The 13,608-nt window shown below is 39.2% G+C and overlaps 1 protein-coding gene across 1 annotated transcript; it reads right to left on the reverse strand.

Moving 5' to 3' along the window:
- Positions 1-11,503: 11,503 nt before the first annotated feature.
- Positions 11,504-12,445, reverse strand: LOC128054118 (olfactory receptor 11G2-like). Its single transcript, XM_052646695.1, has one exon. The coding sequence runs from the start codon at positions 12,443-12,445 to the stop codon at positions 11,504-11,506; it is 942 nt and encodes a 313-aa protein (XP_052502655.1).
- Between the last annotated feature and the right edge of the window lie 1,163 nt (positions 12,446-13,608).

Below are 13,608 nucleotides of genomic sequence, written 5' to 3' on the forward strand. Positions count from 1 at the left end.
ATAAATTGTCAATGGGTGTAAAAAAGATATTTTGAATAAGACATGTCATTTGTTACTCACCTCTTATTACTTCACTCCTTTGTACAGAAGAGCTGTGGTGTTCACCTGACACAAGGGTAAGCTGGAGCTGTCCAGAGAGGCAGGAGAGTTCCCCTGAATTAGCCGCAGAAAGTTCTGTGGCAGAGGGAGTGGGAATATGCATACAGTGGTGTCAAAGTTGTGTTATGTATGCAGGATGTTGGGACTGAGTTTATTAACAAAGCCAAGCAAGATAAACTACTCCCTTACCTCCATGCTATCTTGGAAAGGTTGGGTTAAACCCAATCTAGATTAGCCAGATTCTCAGATGTAATATATAAGATGAAGGAAAGATATTTCTCTGAAATTTTGCTTTTCCCCCAGGGCTAGTCCACAGAGGCACAACGGGGTAGAAGCATCATGCCCTGCTCTCACAATAGCACATCCATCTGCTTCATTTGGTTTGGTCAGGAGGTGTCACAGCTGTCCCATTTCTGCAATGCTTTTGAAAACAAGAAAAACTCTCATTTCTGAGAAGTGGTAGGCAGTTGAAGCATAATAGAAGAGCAAAGGATTTGGAATAAGGAGTTGAGGGTATAATATACAACATATAAACTATTTCTAGTTCTTCCAACTGTAAAATGGGTACAGTAGCACTTTCACCAAACTACTGAGGACTCTGAATGATAAAACATGTGGAACCTTGTCTAGGGCCTGACACACTGTAATGCGTAGGAATTTTTAGCTGTATAATATACAGCTGAAGCAAAGTAAAAGGAAGCCTTATTTAGAGGATAGTAGTTTTCTCACTCTTTTCTATTTATTTCTCCTTTAAGCATTATATCATCTCCTTTCTTGAACAAGAGGACCATCCAGACCTGAAGTTTCTCTGAGTGTCTTGTCTTCCTGGAGAGGAGAGTTGGTCTTCCCTACAGAAACCATCAAGGGGTGAAGGAATAGAAACTGGGTGAAGATCTTTCTGTGGCTTGCTGAAGAATGCGAAAATTATAAGCAGAGACTCAAGAGAGTGAGAATCCATGAGGATCTATTTACCACTTCCAGAAGGATCTCTGTGTTAGGAGACTGTTCTTACTAGTTATTCCCTTCCTCTGGGACTTGCCTTCTCAGGAGACTATGCTTTTTCTACCTTTGTTTCCCAGTAGAGTAGAAAACATTACTTTTTCCAGCCTCAAACTTCTCAGTGATGGCATGAGATTTCATCAATCTTTTGCCAATATGAGCCAACTCAGAGTGCTGTTCAAGGGAAAGTCTATTAAAAAAAACACAGTGTGGTGGCTGTTATGTGGAAGATGTTCCTGGGCCTCTAGTGAGTGCTGTCAATTATGGGTTTGGGGAACAAAGTCTTCTCTGATTCTCCTGAAGGAAGAGATGGGTTGGAGGTATGATGTGACCTCAGCCATAGAGGGCTGTGCAGTTACTCCAGGAATCAATCCCTTTCCAGGACCTCCCTGCTTGTTTTATAGATCTACCCTTTCTCATTTGTGGTTGAGGCCTGTGAGTCTCAAACAGGTGTCTCAATCAGGTGTCTTGATGGTTAACTCAGGTCCAAGAGAAGCCAGAGCCGAACATTCCTTAGCTCTACTCAGGGTTGCATCAGGGAGTTGGATCTAAGGCTTCCTCATCTTGACAGAGGTACAGTGTTTTAGCACAACCCATTTCTTGTCCCTCTGTCTCATTTGTGAAGGAGTTTCAAATCAATGACTTATCAGGTTGTTTAACTTCCTTGTTTGAACTGCTTTGATGTTTCCCTCTGTTTACAACATGAGATTTGAAACTGGCAAACAGAGACAGTTGCAATTCAGCTGTAACTATTGTTACCCCTGTTGTAATTATATACATACATATATTTATTTTATTATATTGAAGTATAACTGATTTAAAATGTTGTGATATTTTCAGATGGGCAGCAAAGGAATCAAGCTATACATATACCTGTAACCGTTTTTCCCCCAAAGTCCCTTCCTATCCAGGCTGCCACATAATATTGAGCAGAGTTTCCTGTGCTAAACAGTAGGTCCATATTTTATATTTTTCATTTTTTCCTACTATTTCTTGCAGAAGTCCTTGTGTCCCAGTCAGATTAAATTGCTTAGACACACAGTGGAATATCGTATATTTCGGTAGGGTGAATACTTTTACCCTCTGAAAAGCAGACAAGAACACTGTGAATTGATGACTACCAATGCGAGAGTTAAGCCCTGTGGAGTGAGGATCCCAGGAGATTAACTTAATCATGCAGAAGGGAGATAACTTATGAAGTGTTCTCTTTGATTTCTTTTTTTCTTTTCTTTTCTTTTTTTTTTGTAGCCTCTCCTGTCATTGTTTCCCCAGCTCAAAATGTTTTCTCATAGAATTCTTGAAGGTGGTATTAGTGCATTGTAACAGAGCTCATTGGTTGCTGGTCCATATTCCCTTTGTATTTTCTCCTCCTTTCCACTTCAGCTCAACTTCAAGCTTCTACATTTGTTTGCCTGAGAGTTTTTTCATAACTGGGAAACCTGCTTTGGCTGCCCATTTTTCATTCTTTCAGGCTGAAAGTTAATGATCTCCACACTTCCTGAAACCCTCAGCTATGGACAAATTGGAATTGGAGTATCAGTATCCCAGCTCCTTTGGCAAAATATTGGGATAAGTCTGGAATGTCTAATTGTCTACCTTGGGATCCTCCAGAGGGATTAGCTTCATTTACATCCAATGGGAGTTGATTTGACTATTTACCCTTTGTCCAAAGACTTTTCTTCCTTATTTGACTTTTCTCTATCAGTCTTCCCTTCATTACATAAATGAACTCTGCATTGGAATCTGTCTCAGGATTTATTTGGGGGACACCAATAAAGACATAGGGGCTGGTATATTTGGTCTAGCCACAATTTGTAACACTTTTTAGATAATCAAGTTTGTATCCAGTTTCAAACAAATTTAAATATTCTTCCATTAAGCTTTTTAACAACTTAAATATTGGTATTGTCAGGTGGGTGCTATTCATTATAATGGTTCCTTTAAGAGTACTATCATCAAACAGATTAATTATTATAAAAAATGTTTAACTCAGTCACAAAAAGGAATGATGTACTAAAATATGCTACAACTTGGGTTACTTTGGGAACTTTATGCTTAGTAAAAGAAGGCAGTCACAAAAAGTCACATATTGTATGATCCCTTCATATGGGCTGTCCAGAATAGTCAAACCCATAGAGACAGGGAGCAGATTAGTGGCTGCCATGTAACATGGGGGGTGGTGAGGAGGGGGGAGTGACTTACTGTAACGGATATGAGGTGTTATTCTGGGGTGATGAACAAGCTTTGAAATTACAGAGGAGTGGTGGCTGCACCACACTGTGAATGCACTAACTACCGCTAAATTGTATACTTTAAGATGTCTGATTGTATGTTATATGAATTTTGCCTCAATTAAAAAAATTAAATCCTAAATTTAATAAAAAAAAAAAAGGAGTACTATCATCAAAACACCATCTATCTGCAGTCAGGCCTTTTTACTGTGGAAGATGGAGCTTGCATGTAGATTTTCCAGGTAAAGGAATAATGGATTCATGTGACAGGTCACTGATTTTTTTTCTCTTAATTGGTTATTAGCAATAAGCTTTCTTACAAGAGAAGTTTCAAAAGATAATATTCCACTGAGGACACAGCTTGATTACCATGCCACTTGTGAGCATAATGCTGTTGCCTTTTCTCTTAGACAGCCCACAAGATTGCTGCATGACTCAGCGGCGGATGTCTGAAGCATAGATCCATTTTCTTGTAGAGCATGTGCGGTAGAGATTATTTCATTCTGTAGCCAAGCCAATTGGTTTCTGAGCAGCTTTCAAGTCACATTGCTACAGACCATTTTCCTAGAATGTCTGTACCACTGGTTAATTCAATACTATAAACAATTACAGAATGATACCACTATTTTTTCATACTCCTGTCTGGTGTCAGCTTACCCTTCATCATTTTCTGGTTTTAAATCCCATTATGGTTGGTCAGAGGAGCCCATGGGTTTGCAAAGAGTTGGGAACTGCTGAGCACACACACACACACACACAGGGTTGGTTTGAGTAAATCTTTTCCTCGTTTTCTTCATTCTTTTTCCTCCTTTCTCCTTCCCTTTCCCTTTCTCTGTTTCCCTCCTTCCCCCTCTTGTCCTCTTCCTCCCTCCCTGTCCCTCTTTCTCTTTGTCCTCATTGCCTCAATTTCTCCCCTCTTTTAGTGCCTTCTTCCATGCTCCGCAGGCTCCCCTTGTGGTAAGGAATCCACCTGCAATGTGGGAGACCTGGCTTCAACCCCTGGGTTGGGAAGATTCCCTGGAGAAGGGAAAGGTTACCCACTCCAGTATTCTGGCCTGGAGAATTTCACGAACTGTATGGTCCATGGTGTGGCAAAGAGTTGGACACGACTGAGAGACTTTAACTTTCACTTTCCATGCTGTGTGCTTAGTTGCTCAGTGTCCTAATCTTTGCGACCCCATGGACTGTAGGCCTCCAGGCTCCTCTGTCCATGAGGATTCTCCAAGCCAGAGTACTGGAGTGGGTTGCCATGCCCTCCTCCAGGGGATCTTCCCAATCCAGGAATCAAACCCAGGTCTCCCTCATTGCAGGCAGATTCTTTACTGTCCGAGTCTCCAGGGAAGTGCAAGAATACTGAAATGGGTAGCTTATCCCTTCTGCAGTGGATCTTCCTGATCCAGGAATGGAACTGGGGTCTTCTGCATTGCAGGTGGATTCTTTACCAGCTGACCTACCAGGGAAGCCCTCCTTCTTCCAGACATACATACATAATATATATTTATACATATTTTCTTCATGTATACATCTGTTGATGGACATTTAAGTTGTTTTCATATCTTAAACATTGAGAATAGAGCTGCAATGAACATGGTAGTGCAGATCTCTCTTCAAGGTTGTTGATTTCAATTTCTTTGGATAAGTAGTTAGAAGAGGGATTCTTAGGTCGTATGGTACTTGTAGTTTTAATTCTTTGAGGAAGCTTTGGATTGTCTGTTGATAGCCCTATCTTTTGTTTATCACTTTATCTCCATCCAATGATTAAAAGAAAGTTAATTTATAAATAAACTTCATAAGTAAATAAGCTTAATGAGTAAATGAGCATAATAAGTAAAACACATTCTTTTTAGATTTGTTGAATTGTGAGTTAAAGAGTGCCCATAAACCCCTCTGGTGTAACTTCTCCTCCATTCCCCGCCTAAGCAAAAATATAGAATAACATTTATAAAAATAAATGCTAATTGTTTAGGATTTAACAGTAATTAGAACAGCTTGTGGATTTTAGAAATGTTAGATTTAATTTTATCTTTTACATAGAGGAGACTGAGGCTCAGAGGATTTTAATCACTTTTTGACAGTGCACAGCTAGTAAATAACAAAACTAGAACTCAAACCTAGGTCATAGGTGTTTGGGTCCGTTGCTCTTTGAGCTTGTGTCAGTGAGTTGTTGGGGCAATGATTGCATTCCTGTGTGTTGCCTGCACAGTTCACAACATATTTATCAATATTCAGTCCAACACTCCATCCTTCTCTGGCTTCTTTCCTCACTTCTGCTTCATTTCGCTATACACAACTGAGCGGTACTGGCTCTCTCTTTCTTTGCTAATGACTCGTACCTGAACATCTGCTGCACTGCCCCAGCATGGGTGGCTCTGCGTATTCCGGTGTTCTTGTGTTTGCTCATTCATGTCCTTATGTGCTTAATTCTCATTTCTCCCTAACAATATTTATCACTTTCTTTGTGACGTGGACCCAGTGATGCCCTGTCCTGTACCCTCATTCCAGTCATAAATTACATATTTCATTCCTTGAGTTCTACATCTAGGAGTTCAATTAAAATGCAGACAATAATCACATCATGATATTGATGTATTCTGTAGTGAAATCAATCTCAAACCCTGTAATCTCTAACCTACTCAACAATAATCTGGATCTTACAGATCTTTGTGGAATGAGAATTAATCAGAGCTCATGAATTGTCTTTGGATAGTCCTGTAGCTAATGCCACCTTTTTCTGGTGTATGGGAGAATAACCTCTTTTGACAATCCAAATTGACTTATTTTTATTCTTTATAAATCTCTAGCTATTAGTAGGGGGAGGAGCCTGGTGGGCTGCAGTCCATGGGGTCGCTAAGAGTCAGACACGACTGAGCAAATTCACTTTCACTTTTCACTTTCATGCATTGGAGACGGAAATGGCAACCCACTCCAGTGTTCTTGCCTGGAGAATCCCAGGGACGGGGGAGACTGGTGGGTTGCCGTCTATGGTGTCGCACAGAGTCGGATATGACTGAAGCAATTTAGCAGCAGCAGCAGCTATTAGTACAAGGAAAAAATATTCAGTATGTGTAATAAAATTTTAGTAAAGATACTATAAGTACAAAACAAAATGGTAGAGAAAAATATTTGCAATATATTTGACAGATAAAGTGTTAATATCGAAAATAAATAAAAAAATTTTTCTTGAGCAAAATATGAAAAATTAAAAATGGATAAGAATGTTAACAAGCAAAAAGTAGAGAAAATCCACTGGCCAATGTCATAAGGAAAAAAATGCTCAACTATCACTAGTAAAAGAAGTGGACTGTCTCTTTAAACCCACCAAACTGGAAAATTTTAAAGTAATTTTATTAGCTCCTAAGGGTGAATGGGTACTTATACTAATAGTGGAAACATGATTGTGCATAGCCTTGAGTGAAAGCAACCTAACAATATCTAAATATTAAGCATACTGATCTTTGATCCAAAAATATCAATACATCAATTCCTAGAAATCTATCTTATAAAAATAAAGGTATGAGTAGTTTAGAATAAGGGCTTCCCTGGTGGCTCAGATGGTAAAGAACCTGCGTGCAATGTGGCAGATCTGGGTTGGATCCCTGGACTGGGAAGATCCCCTGGAGGCGGGCATGGTGACCCACTCCAGTATTCTTGCCTGGAGAATGCCCATGGACAGAGGAGCCTGGCAAGCTACAGTCCATGGCGTCACAAAGAGTCGTGTGAATGTGTGTATAAGCCTACAATTACATGTGCATTAAGATTAATGTGGAAGGATACACATTAGATTATTCATACTGATTATTTAACTAGAGTGTGAGGTAATTGTGGAGAGAAGCGGGGAAGGAATAAAGGTAACAAGAGAGGAAAAGAAATGTACATGTACACCCATGGCTGATCCATGTCAATATATGGCAAAAACCTCTCCAATATTGTAAAGTAATTAGCCTCCAATTAAAATAAATACGTTAAGAAAATTAAAAAAAAATGAAGATGGCATGCAGAGAGACAGCTTGTCTGTTGCGACCATATATGTAAAATTATATATGTGTATGTGTACAATCATATGTATATAAATCATATGAATTAATGTAAATTATATACTCTCTATATTATACATATGCACATAAATACATCTAAAGAGATGAATAACTAAAATTTAATGATATGGAACCCTGGACAGTGGAATTTAGGTGACTGATATATATTTATACTTTACTATTTAAAAAATGTTTAAAATGCCATAAATGCTGGAGAGGATGTGGAGAAAAGGGAATGTTCTTGCACTGCTGGTGGGGATTTAAAATGATATAACCACTATGGAAGACAGTATGGAGATTCCTTTAAAAACTAGAAATAAATCCACCATATGACCCAGCAATCCTTCTCCTAGGCATATACCCTAAGGAAACCAAATTTGAAAAAGGCACATGTATCCCATGTGTAGTAAACAGTGCTGCTCATTGTAGCACTATTTGGAATAGCTAGAACATGGAAGCAACCTATATGTCCACTGACAGATAAATGGATTAAGAAGTTGTGGTACATACATACAATGGAATATTACTCAGCCATAAAAAGGAACACATTTGAGTCAGTTCTGATGAAGTGGGTGAACTTCGAACCTATTATGCAGAGTGAAGTGAGTCAGAAAGAGAAAGATAAATATCGTATTCTAACACATATATGCAGAATCTAGAAAAATAGTACTGAAGAATTTATTTACAGGACAGCAGTGGAGAAACAGACATAGAGAATAGGCATATGACATGGGAGAGGGGAGGAGAGGGTGACATGCATTGAAAAAGTAACATGGAAACTTACATTACCATAAGTAAAATAGATAGCCAATGGGAATTTGCTGTATGGCTCAGGAAACTCAAACAGGGGCTCTGTGTCAACCTAGAGGGGTGAGATGGGGCGGGAGGTGGGAAGGAAGTTCCAAAGGGAGAGGACATATTTATACCTATGGCTGATTCATGTTGAGGTTTGACAGAAAACAACAAAATTCTGTAAAGAAATTATCCTTCAATTAAAAAATAAATGTTTAAAATAAACAAGTATTATGTAAATAAGAAAGAAAATTAGGATATTTATTATCAAACATTATTATGTTACAAATGCATTTGAAATAAAATGCTGAATGTAAGCAGCTGTGCAAAGAGCTGAAGCAATTTTCAGCTTTCTTGCCTCCTACCCTCAGGGAAATCATATAATACACTATTATTATATCATATTTTATATGATAAAATAATTATTTTGTCATATAATACAGTCAGATATCTCTTGCTTGTAGTAGCAGTAAACTGTAAACCATGAGACAAGTTTTCTTTAAGAGGCTCCGAGACCCTTTCTATGAATGTCTATCAGGGACACACGTGATTTTTAACTTTACCCTGTAGTCCATGAGCTATAGTTTCTGTGTGAAATACTTCATTCTCCTGCTCTCTCACCACTTACCTCTCCACTGTTTGCATATACTGTTCCCCAGTTGACTCCTGTAACAACTAATCTCTTTCTTGTTCATAGCACATCTCACAGTTTAATTTTTTCTCATCCTTGACTGTCAACTCCATGAGGAACTGAAATGTGACTTACTGACTTATCTGATTCATTTCCTAGATATATACTTGATATATTACAAGTATTCACTAAATGCTTTCAATGAATTAGTGAACAATAAGGAATGCAAATGTAATAGCCCTGAAACTAGACTAATTAACACTTTACATGCATGCTAAGTCGTTTCAGTTGTGTCCGGCTCTTTGCGACCCTGTGAACTGTCCCCACCAGGGACAGGCTCCTCTGTCCATGGGATTCTCCAGGCAAGAATACTGGAGTGAGTTGCCATGCCCTCCTCCAGAGGATCTTCCACACTCAGGGATTGAACGCAGGTCCCCCAGGTCTTCTACATTGGCAGGCGGGCTCTTTACTGTTAGTGCCACCTGGTGGAACTAGGTGAACACTTTAACAAACACTTTCACAAACTTTATTTCCTCCCACACATCTTCAGTTATTGTTGTTCAGTTGCTCAGTTGTGTCCAAGTCCGCGACCCCATGGACTGCAGCACTCCCGGCTTCCCCGACCATCACCGTCTCCCGGAGCTTGCTCAGACTCATGTCCATTGAGTCAGTGATGCCATCCAACCATCTCATCCTTTGTCATACCCTTCTCCCACCTTCAATCCTTTCCAGCATCAGGGTATTTTCCAATGAGTCAGTTCTTTGCATCAGGTGGCCAAAGTATTGGAGCTTCAGCTGCAGTATCAGTCCTTCCAATGAATATTCAGGGTTGATTTCCTTTCAGATTGAATGGTTTGATCTCCTTGCAGTCCAAGGGACTCTCAAGAGTTTTCTCCAACACCACAGTTCAAAAGAATCAATTCTTTTTCTCTCAGACTTCTTTATGGTCCAACTCTCACTTCCATACATGACAACTAGGAAACCATAGCCTTGACTAGACGGATCTTTGTTGGTGAAGTAATGTCTCTGCTTTATAATATGCTGTCTAGGTTTGTCATAGCTTTTCTTCCCAGGAGCAAGTGTCTTTTAATTTCATGGCTGCAGTCATCATCTGCAGAGATTTTGGAGCCCCCCAAAATAAAGTCTGTCACTATTTCCATTGTTTCCCCATCTATTTGCCATGAAGTTATGGGACCAAATGCCATGATCTTCTTTTTCTGAATGTTGAGTTTTAAGTAATCTGCTGTCTTTCACTTTCATCAAGAGGCTCTTTAGTTCTTCTTTGCTTTCTGCCATAAGGGTGGTATCTGCTTATCTGAGGTTATTGATATTTCTCCCAGCAATCTTGATTCCAGCTTGTGCTTCATCCAGCCTGGCATTTTGCATGATGTACTCTGCACATAAGTTATATAAGCAGGGTGACAATATACAGCCTTGACATACTCCTTTCCCAATTTTGAAATTGGAAAACATTTTCAGAGAACAAAATAATTTCCCATATTTCCCCTCCAGAACCAAGAAGTCTGAATGAAATGATGTTTGTGGGTTTTTGGGTCCTGGCTCCTTTGTTTGCATTGGAGACAGCCCGTGCCTTGCCATAGATTCCCCAAGAAACCCAGGAATTGTGGGCGACTGTTTCTTAGACTCCAGTTCTCAGAAAACTCACCAGTAGAGCTATCATTATTAGCTATAAAATTTTGTTTTAAAGATACTGAAGAATGAAAATAGGTCTTCTTTCCTTCTCTTGAATTCAAGACATCCTCTTGCCAAATGCAAACATGGTTAGGTTTCTTATTTATCCTATGAAAGATATTCCTTTTTTTTAAACCATGAGGACAAATTTATAATCTCATCAATAAATGACAACTTACATACTATGCATAATTTATTCACTTAATAACAAATATAAGTTGGAGGTAGTTCCATACCTGTATATCTAAAATTCTCTCATTTAAGAAATGCTACATCATATTCCATTGCGTGAATGTCACACATATTGAAATATGTCTCAATAAATAGGCATTTGCATTGTTTATAAAAATGCATTTTTCACATATGTATTGATTATATGTGTAGATTGAGTATCTAGGACTGAGTGCAATTGCTGGGATAATGGATATGTGAATTTTAAATTTTCTGAAATTGTTGGCAATGTTCTAAGTAGAAGTTGCACCAGTTTAGACTTTTATCAGTAATTTATGTTTTCCCCTCTTAGATGAAAGAATATTTGATGGCTGTATACCAGAATGCCAAAACCTCCAATACTCTCTTATAGTTTATTATGTATGGCTCTCTTTACGAGTAGAATAAGAAGTATAAAGATTTTTCTAAGCATTTTAAAGTTATTACCAGAGCAAATCACTCAAATTTTCCATTCTTCAGCTTCTTAATCTGTAGAATGAGGGAGTTGGATAAAGTCTCTGAGTCCTTTCTCCTAAAAATTTTGGGAAAAGTATGAATAGCCATGATGAATAGGTTCAATAATAGGATGAACAATTCTCGAAGTGTTCAGTTCAGTTCAGTCACTCAGTCATGTCCGACTCTGCAACCTCATGGACTGCAGCACTCCAGGCCTCCCTATCTATCACCAACTCCCAGAGTTTACTCAGATTCATGTACAGTGGGTTGGTACTAGCTATTTACTTAGGACTTTTTAACCTGGAAGGGTATAAAGATAGCCCAGAAAGACTTCCCCTTTTGTTTTTTGACCATGTTTCTTATTTTTGTATTTTCAGAAATTTCTGCAAGGCATATTTTATATCTTTGTTCCTCAGACTGTAGATCACAGGATTAATGAGTGGAGTTCCCACAGAATAAAACAGAGTCACAAGCTTCTGTATTCCAGCATCATGCTCAGATGTTGGGCTCAGATACATGACCATCACTGAACCATAGAAGAGCGAGACCACAGCCAGATGAGACCCACAGGTGGAGAAAGCTTTCCTTTGTCCAGCTGCTGAAGGGACTTTCAGTACAGCTCTCAAGACCAGAGCATAGGACCCCATGATGCAGAGGAAAGGAATAAATAAGAGGAGAGAACTTATGATTACCCAAAAAAATTCCATTACTGAGGTTCTAGCACAGGTGAGTGCTAGAAGAGGACCTGGGTCACATAGGAAGTGGTCAATAATCCTGGATCCACAGAATGACATTTGGGAGATGATGATGATGGGGACTGGGAACCAGAGGAAACCAAGTACCCAGCAGCTGATCACAAGATTGGTGCAGAGACGCCCAGTCATGAGAGTGGAGTAATGTAGAGGCCAGCAGATGGCAAGGTATCGATCAAATGCCATAATAGCCAAGAAAAAGCATTCTGTAGAACCCAAGGAGAAGAAAAAGTAGAACTGGAGAAAGCACCCAGAGAAGGAGATGAGCTTGTTGTCAGAGAGGAAGTTGGCCAACATGTTGGGGACAGTGGAGGTGACATACCAGATCTCTAGGAAGGAGAAGTTGGCGAGCAGGATGTACATGGGGGTGTGGAGTCTCTGATCCCAGCACACAGCACATATGATAGAACCATTGCCCATGAGGGTCAGGAGGTAGACAGCAGAGAAGAGCCCAAAGAGGAGAATCTGCCCCTCCCTGGGGCAAGGGAAGCCCAAGAGGATGAAGCCAGTGATGGTGCTGGAGTTGTTGAAGGTGTTGGAGATTTTCATGGGTCTGTGAGCTGTGAAAGGTCATAATTACTGAATATCCCTGGAATAGCAGAGGAGCTTCATTTTCTTTGTCCCAACATAAAACTGAGATTTATATACTTGTTATTAATTAAGTATAATTGAGTGTGTACTTTTAGATACTGGGGATACAGCAATGAACACAAGAGATTAAAACCCATACCTCATGTAGCTTATCCCAGTAGGAGAGTGCAATGTGTAATTCTCTTTCTGAACTAAATATATTGAGTTATTGTTCTTCTTGGCAAATACCTTCTTAAGGGTAGGCTAAAGTTATTGCTATGTCAAACAGTAGTGTCATGTGATGACTGGGAATGTACATAATCTTGCATTTAGAAGGGTTTTTGTAATTTTCTTATAATGAGTGGAAAACTGCATTTCCTATGTACTCCTTGAGTTGTCACCTAATGCAGCTGATTGTAGACAGGTACTTCATTGGATCATGTGATTTTGAAGCAGGAAAACCTGTCTGACTTTTGATGCCATTTGAAAATTGACATTTGGCTATATTCCAACCTAACTTGTTGATTCATTCTTTCTAGTACCATTATCTGACAATTTCATAAGTAAATCAATCAACTTTGATGGGGAAAATTTCCTGAAAAAATAGCACCAAGAAAGAGGCCATTTAAACAGATTTCTTGAATGATAAAACTAATATATCAATAACATGACCATGTTGAAATAGTTCTGTCTATTCACTGTGATAAGAATGCAGTGCTGTGCTGGGGAACACAGCACTTTGGAACCCGTTCTTCTGGGTCAGAATCAATATTACTTGATTCTCAGGTCAAGGGGTACTCATGTGTTCAATAAGAACTCCCAGGATTCTGTCCATTTCTATCCTAATGTGCATTCCCACAGTGCCTTGCTGGCTTCAGCTAGAGTGAGATTGGGAGGGGGAGTAGATGACTGCATTATGAGTTCCAGCTTCTATGTGCTTTTGCTCAGCTTGTAAATTTATCTGTCAGCTCATGCAGCTCAATTTCAAAAAACATACAACCCAATCAAAACATGGGGAGAAGACAAACAGAAATTTCTCCAAAGAGGAGATGCATATAACCAACCAACACATGAAAAATGCTCAACAGTGCTCACTATTACAGAAATGCAAATCAAAACTACAATGAGGTATCCCCTTACAC

The sequence above is a fragment of the Budorcas taxicolor genome, chromosome 10 (genome assembly GCF_023091745.1).
Source record: "Budorcas taxicolor isolate Tak-1 chromosome 10, Takin1.1, whole genome shotgun sequence".
Classification (NCBI taxonomy): Eukaryota; Metazoa; Chordata; class Mammalia; order Artiodactyla; family Bovidae; genus Budorcas; species Budorcas taxicolor.

Coding starts and splice junctions, on each gene's coding strand:
- LOC128054118 (XM_052646695.1), bottom strand. CDS start 12,445: ATGAAAATCTCCAACACCTTCAACAACTCCAGCACCATCACTGGCTTC.